Source organism: Onthophagus taurus, chromosome 11, assembly GCF_036711975.1.
Source record: "Onthophagus taurus isolate NC chromosome 11, IU_Otau_3.0, whole genome shotgun sequence".
Classification (NCBI taxonomy): Eukaryota; Metazoa; Arthropoda; class Insecta; order Coleoptera; family Scarabaeidae; genus Onthophagus; species Onthophagus taurus.
This window is the reverse complement of record NC_091976.1, coordinates 33769171-33776951: the sequence shown is the minus strand read 5'-3', so window position 1 is coordinate 33776951 and position 7781 is coordinate 33769171. Positions and strand designations below refer to the sequence as shown.

At 36.9% G+C, this 7781-nt stretch overlaps 1 protein-coding gene across 1 annotated transcript; it reads right to left on the bottom strand.

The window, feature by feature from the left end:
• Window positions 1-436: 436 nt before the first annotated feature.
• LOC111423576 (persulfide dioxygenase ETHE1, mitochondrial) lies at window positions 437-7781 on the bottom strand. The gene is made up of 5 exons (XM_023056836.2): window positions 7602-7781; window positions 7405-7549; window positions 7137-7348; window positions 705-975; window positions 437-649 (listed from the first exon to the last, which is right to left on the bottom strand). The coding sequence occupies exons 1-5, from the start codon at window positions 7719-7721 to the stop codon at window positions 594-596; spliced, it is 804 nt and encodes a 267-aa protein (XP_022912604.1). The 5' UTR covers window positions 7722-7781; the 3' UTR covers window positions 437-593.

Sequence of the window (7781 nt, the reverse complement as noted above, 5' to 3'; positions counted from 1 at the left end):
AGGGAAATTCAGAAAATCGCGCGTACCAACCCCTTTGTGCCTCCTCGCGTAATGACTTTCCTATTTTGCATGCGAAAATGTATACAAACCCACACCCACACCGGTAGACGGCCTTTTAATGCATTTATATGGCTTTCTCCCAATGTTTTTATGCCTTATAAGCTGCGTATGTTTTCACGTGTGGTATTATTTCCAGATTTAAACCAAAACTGAGTCTTTTATACCGTTTTCAAATTAACTTGGCTATCTATAGTAGCTAAAAGCTGCTTTGAAAAGTTTATTGTGCTCGCAGAAAGACAAGTATCGTGATTCGGAATTAAGGAGAAACTGAAAGGATTTAAATATTAGGTAGTTAATTCGTCTTGTTTTATCTTGAAGAAGTTGAAATCTTTTGAAAGGATTCGTTAAAAAGTTTTTCTGGGAAATCATAAAAGTCTTACTGGCTTATAAATTTTTATTTAATAAATGTGTAAATAAAAATAAAATATAAATTTACATCACAAATACTTGTTCATAATAAATCATTTATTATAATAAAACCCTGAATGCCTTATATACCTGATAAAATAAGATAAATGTTTTATTTTCTTAAATTATTTTGTAGGAATCTCGTAAAGTCCACAAACTTTATTTGCTGGTAAAGCTTTATCTGCAATTTTAAGAAATAATTAATGAATAATTAAATTTTTTTTTGTGTTTCGTACCGATCATTTTTGGGTAAGCAAGGTTCAAATTGTCCATAATTTTGATGAACTCGTCCAAACTCTTCGTTAATCGCGGATTTAATCTTTTCTCTTCGTCAACAGTTGTGCTGGTCATCCCTTTATAATCGTGAGCGGGATACAACGTGGTCGAATCGGGCATTGTAAAGATTTTGTCGTGGACGTTGTTGTAAAGACTCGCAGAGTTTCCTTCTTGAAAATCGGTTCGACCACAACCCCTGATAAGCAAGGTATCCCCGGTAAATGCAGCACCCTAAAATCAATTTCAAAATTTTTATATCAAATTAATAGCAGTAACATCGTTGTATATATAAATAGTAACATTTTAGGTTATCCTTAAATGTTCAGGTTGGTCAATTCATATTTGACGGAGTATGTCTCGCATTTCTTCATCTGTTTTTAATCATATTCTGTTCTCTCTTCATAATAGTACATTTTGCCATTGGTTTCTAACCAGCATACAAATATATATTTGCTGGTTAGAAACCAACTATACACCAATGTAGACCAAATTTATATCTAGACGATATGAACAATACAATAAGTCTTAAACTAAGATTAGAACTAAAACTAGAACTAACACTAGAAACTTTCGGGTTTTGCCGGTCGTTTTTTCCCTTTCGGGAACGTCGGTCGCAAAAGAAGAAAGGTAATAGTTTACCAGTAGAAACAATCGTCATTAACAGATCGAAACAGCTCGCCAAAGGATTGAACTACACAATCGCCCCGAAGAAGGTCCCAAAGAAGGAAATCATCTGCGAAGTGGAAGCAGCTGTTCGAGGGATGCCTGCACTGAAAGCCGAAGAGATCCGACAAGAAGTTGCGAGAGTATTGAAGTCAGCAAAACCACCAAAATCCAACTTGACGGTTGGTGAAAAGAAGGCACTCCGATCTATAAAAGAAAAATCAGAAATCGTCGTGTTACCAGCAGACAAGGGGAATGCCACCGTTGTTATGGACAGGAAAGAATACGACGACAAAATGATGAACTTACTGGACCCAGCCACCTACAGGAAGATCAAGAAGGACCCCACAGACAAAATCGTTAGAAAAATGAAGGAACTGATAAAATCCACAGGAATTCCAGCAGAACAGCAGAAAGGTTTGTTTGTGCCACCAAGAATCTACGGACTACCGAAGATTCACAAACCAGACGTCCCCCTCCGCCCTATCGTCAGCGCCATCAACTCCCCAACATACCAGCTGGCTAAACATCTTGCAAAGATTCTGTCCCCCTTTACAGGTAACACGGAATCGTATGTCAGGGATTCTACACATTTTGTGGAATCGGTAAAAGGTGTAAAGCTGGATGCTGGGGATATGTTGGTAAGTTGCGATGTGGAATCCCTTTTTACTAGGGTACCAGTTAAGGATGCTGTAGAGGGTCTTCGCCGAAAACTCATTCCATCATTTACCAGGATACGTGCCAGATCTGGTGGAGTATTGCTTATCGTCGACGTATTTCAGCTGGAAAGGAGAATTTTACGAGCAGTTCGAAGGGGCAGCCATGGGATCTCCACTATCGCCAGTTATAGCTAATTTCTACATGGAATTATTCGAAGAGGACGCTTTGAAGAAGAGCCAGTGGAAACCAAAACTATGGCTCCGATATGTGGATGATACGTTTGTGATATGGCAACATGGTCAAAAACGGCTCCAAGAGTTCTTGGATCACTTGAACTCTCAACATCCTATGATTAAGTTCACCATGGAAACAGAAACTGCCAAAAAACTACCTTTCCTAGATGTGTTGGTCACCAGGACGACAAATGGAGATATAGAACTTGGTGTATACCGATGAAGACCCATACCAACAGGTATTTACAGGCATGTTCACATCATCATCCCCAACAGAAGAGGTCCGTGATCCGTACATTATTTCAGCGAGCAGCGAGACTATGTGAAGGAGAGAACTTGAAGAAGGAGCAACACTTTCTACGAGGCGTGCTGCAGAAGAATGGATACACTTCGAGGGACATCAACCAGATCATCAAGCAGCGAAAACAGAAAGAGGACACGGTAAGTACAAAACCACTTGGATTTATCTGTCTTCCCTATGTTTCAGGTGTAACGAAACCAATTGCTAGGCACCTCAAGAAGAACGACATCGTAGTGCGGTACGGCACGGTCAGCAAAATTAGCCAAGGACAAACTAACTCCATTAAAAGGAGCGGGAGTCTATCGACTATCGTGTAGTTGTGGGAAGGTTTATGTTGGCCAAACTGGGCGCACCGTCGAGTGCCGCATCAAGGAGCATGAGAGGGATGTAAGGCTGAAGAAGATCCAGCAGTCGGCGATTGCGGAACATTGCCATGCAGAGGGGCACCGAATAAACTTCGAACAAACAAAGGTGCTGGCTAGGGACAACAGATACTACCAAAGACTGACAAGAGAAGCCATAGAGATTCACCGACATAAAAATAACGTCAACAGAGAGGATGGCTGGGAGCTTAGCAGAACATGGAAGATGGTGGTGAACACGAAGACCTCTTCCCGCCTCACACCGGACGCGACGCAATTAGTTATTAATTAGTTTGTAATTAGCGTTAACTGATTATTAATTAGTTTTTCCGACTTATATATAGTTACCGATTTTTTTTGATCTCGTCACTTCGAACTAGTTTCTGAAGAAGGTTGCAACATGGCATCCGAAACGTCAAACCTTTTATTAAAAGACGCACGGCAAAACCCGAAAGTTTCTAGTTTTAGTTCTAATCTTAGTTTAATTCACACCGGCCGTGAAAGCCTTCGTACTTATACAATAAGTCTTGTTTGAAATTTATGGAAGTAATAATCTCGGCAGACTTCGAAAATATCAGCCGCCCCAAGTATCAAGAACAATATTTAGGGCTGCCGATGTCGTCAAAATCAGCCGAAAGTGTTTCTTTTCTTTTATCATGAATAATACAATAAGTCTACCCTGCTTGAAATTTATGGAGTATTATTGTTCATGATACTTTTTACTTTTATCTTTTTTTCATGATGCATTTTGTTGATATCTCCAACAGTAATCAAGATATCTGTCGTGACAACTAAAATCAAACACACTGTATATGCTGGTTGAACTATGGACTCATGTACACCAAATTATATATATATATATTATATATTATATATATATATATATATATATATATATATACAGGGTGTCCCGTTAAGGGTACGGAGCGGCTGTATCTCTAGAACGGTAAGGCCTAGAGGTTTGGGAAAAAAATCCTTATAAGCAAAGTGACCAAGAGAAATAGCTAGAAATTATTTTGAAGTTCGTAATTTGACCGCTAGGGGGCGTAACTGCCATTGAGAAGCATAAATTTCCGGCTATCTCAGAAACTTAAACGATGAGCTATAACTTTGACAACATCATTTAATAGCTTGGATAATACCGCATCGCTTTTGTTTTGCGATATTTCTCATATCTGTCATAATAAGGGAGGGGGAGGCCAATGCGTTTTCATATGTTTACATTTTAATATCTCCTAGACCATTCAACCGATTTGAATATTTTCGGTGTTGTTTGAAAGAGCATTTTATGCTCTTTTTAAAGATATTTTCAGTAAGACCGCTTGGTTTAAAACAAATAAGCTAGAGGGCGTTATCTGCAGTGGTTACATATTTTTGTGATTTTTGAAGAAAAGTTAAATGGAACGATACTATTTACTTCACAGACCCTTAGTCACCTTAAAATTTGCAAAATTTTAGTGAAAACCGCATCTCGATATCACCACCCGTTCTCGAGTTATAGAAGAAAATGTTAAAAACTCGAGTGCCATCAATCGGATCCAGTTACCTCATCGAGAAAAACAAATCACATAATCATGGTAACTGTAAACATGTCATTTACTAACGCAGAAGCGTATGATGATTTATTTTCAATGTTTAGAATACGATGCAACTGCATGGCAAAAATGTGCAATGCAATTACGACAAAGAAAGACATTTTTCTCTAGAAGTGTTTTTAAGATTGACTTAGCGATTACGGAAAACTGGCAACGTGTAGCCCATTCAGACATCTCTATGAATTCGTAAATCACATTGGCGCGCAATGTGATCCCACATAATCTGGGAACTCCGAAAACAATTGTCCACAAGAGTATATATCTCCACCACGTTGTTTTACATCAGGCCTTAACAGATACCGATTATGATAACAGACTGAACTATTACCATTGACTTTTAAATATGATTTGGGCAAATCCAAACCTTTTATCACAAATGCTATGAATGCATGAAGCATCTGTCCACAAGCTGATGTAAACTTGCATAATATGCATTCTTGGTTCGAGCAAAACCCATATTGCTTTCACTCCTTTATCTATTGGGTAGACTAAACGACCTGACTTTTCAAGAAAAACCAATAACCAGGGAAAATATGACAAAACACTAAATACCAGTAGAAACGTGTCCAGGGCCGAGACTTAAGCAGCGCTTTTTGTTCATCGAAACTAGATTAAATAAATGCATCGAGGTTTATGGAAGGCATTTCACACATTAGTAAGTTATTTTTGCCAAAAATTTAAGTTATTCTAAGTGTTTTGGTTTATTTTGTTTTATTATCATTGTTGATGTTTCATTGATCCGTTGGCTTTTCAACACGCCTCAAAAGTAGTTTTGAAGCAGTTCTAAGCTTGGATAAAGTGTGAAGGAAGATTCTAGATAATAAAATTTTTGTTCTCTCTTATTTGTTTCCTAAGGTAACTTGATCCGATTATGATATACGAATTTTTAACATTTTCTTTTATAATTCGAGAATGGATGGAGATATCGAGATGCCGTTTTCACTAATATTTAGCAAATTTTATGGTGATTAACGGTCTGTGAAGTAAATAGTACCGTTCCATTTAACTTTTTTTCAAAAATCACAAAAATATGTAACCGCTGCAGATAACGACCTCTAGCTTATTTATTTTAAACCAAGCGGTCTTACTGAAAATATCTTTTAAAAGAGCATGAAATGCTCTTTCAAAGAAGACCAAAAATATTCAAATCGGTTGAATGGTCCAGCAGATATTAAAATGTAAACATTTAAAAACACATTGGCCTCCCCCTCCCTTATTATGACAGATATGAGAAATATCGCAAAACAAAAGCAATGCGGTATTATCCAAGCTACTAAATGATGTTGTCAACGTTATAGCTCATCGTCTAATTTTCTGAGATAGCGGGAATTTTATGTTTCTCTTGCTCACTTTGCTTATAAGGATTTTTTCCCAAACCTCTAGGCCTTACCGTTGTTGAGATACAGCCGCTCCGTACGCTTAACGGGACACCCTGTATATATGGCATGTGGTCAAACCCACAACTTCCAACATCGTTATCATTTGCCCTTGCCTATCACCTTTGAAATTGTAACTTATCAGAAAGATTAGAAATCTTAAACATACTCTACTTTACATAAGAGATTTATAATTTCCAATTTAACATTACACCTCTATATATATATATATATATATATATATATATATACATATATATATATTACAACGGTTGCTTTAATTTGGCAGCTGCCCGGATGTTTGTTACGCTTCATTGGTTTATTTTATAAAGTTACTTTTAAAACGAATTTTTTTCATCAGTTCATTTTATCTCTTGATGTGGTTTAGTCATATCTTCTAATTATGTTATAAAAAGTCTAAATTGGTATTAGTAGTAAAGTATTTTATAACAATATATACTGAGATCTTGTTTTAAAAATTTATAATACACAGTGAGTGTCAAAGAGATAAGTGTAAGTTGTAGATTTTTCGCCCCGAGGTGGTAGCTTTCATTCGTGGGCCCACTTGCGCTTCTGCGGTAACAATCAGCTTCTGGAGTTAGTAAGAATTAGGTCGAGAGAGAGATGTTGGAACAACCGCCCTCTACTAAAAAGAACGAGGTGAGAACGCGGTAGCTTTTGCCTATTGTTTTCTCTTCTCTCAAACATCATAAAAAAAGGGTAAAAGGGAAGAAGATTGAAAAGGGATTATTGATCGCAGTTCATGACTTATGCCGATATATGTATGTATAGGAGACGCGGTGCGTCATCTGCTTCTGAATATTTATAAAGGATCCGTTTCGAATACAATCCATCCGCAGATATTTTCGCATCCAATTTTCAAGAATTTAAATAATGATATCGTGTTTTTTTTTTACTTTTTACCACCTGTAACTTCTTCACCTATGTAATATCCATTCTAGTTTTTTATTCAATAGAGACATCCCTTTAAGCCGACCCTCGTCAAAGTGACAGCCCGATTTTTTTTTGTGAAAAGAATTCGCACCCGAATTGCAAAAGAAGGACCTATTTAATGAACTTAATCCTCATTTTCATTTTATCCTTAATCTATTAGTGTCAATAACGTTATCGATTTTGTTATCACTTATTAATTTAGTATCATCAATAATTCTCAAGGTGATTTTGTTATTAATAATACTTACTTGTGCCGGAATATAATACGTAACACACCCATTAGTATGACCAGGAGTCGCCCTAACTTCCAATTTATGCTCTCCAAACTCAATAACATCATTTTCGTCGATTAAAATATCAGCCTGAGCCCCACTCGCCTTCGAAATAATACTTTTGCAACCAGAAAGTTTTTTTAATTCCCCCGTTCCGGTTACATGATCAGCATGCATATGAGTATTAACTATAAAAAATGATAAAATTAAAAATTTTATTTCCAAAAACTTTTTGGTTTATTACTTGCGTATTTCAAATTCAAATTTAAATCTTTACAAAGTTGAAAATCCCGGTTTGCGTGTTCTATAACGGGGTCGATAAGAATGGCCTCTTTACTCTTGGCGCAGGCGAGTAAATATGTGTACGTGCTGCTCTCCGTGTCGAACAGCTAAAGCGATAAATAAGCGAATAAACAAAAATTAGAAACTACACCTTCTTACCTGACGAAAAATGAAGCCATCGGTAAACATCGTTCGGCTCATCAATCGATGAATTTTATAATAATTGTTGTTGGTGCGGTTAAATGCGCACTTTATCGCTCTCGTTACTAAACTGGCCATTATTCGCTTTATAAATAATTATCAGTCGTCGAAGTTGTATCCTTGGATACTCAGTCAAGA

What these genes read in the sequence shown, in the direction of transcription:
- LOC111423576 (XM_023056836.2), bottom strand. Translation starts at nt 7,721, where the DNA reads ATGGCCAGTTTAGTAACGAGAGCGATAAAGTGCGCATTTAACCGCACC. An exon ending in TTTGAATTTGAAATACGCAA is followed by an intron (nt 7,349 to 7,404) that starts GTAATAAACCAA and finishes CATTTTTTATAG; the next exon opens with TTAATACTCATATGCATGCT. An exon ending in TGCTTACCCAAAAATGATCG is followed by an intron (nt 650 to 704) that starts GTACGAAACACA and finishes TTAAAATTGCAG; the next exon opens with ATAAAGCTTTACCAGCAAAT.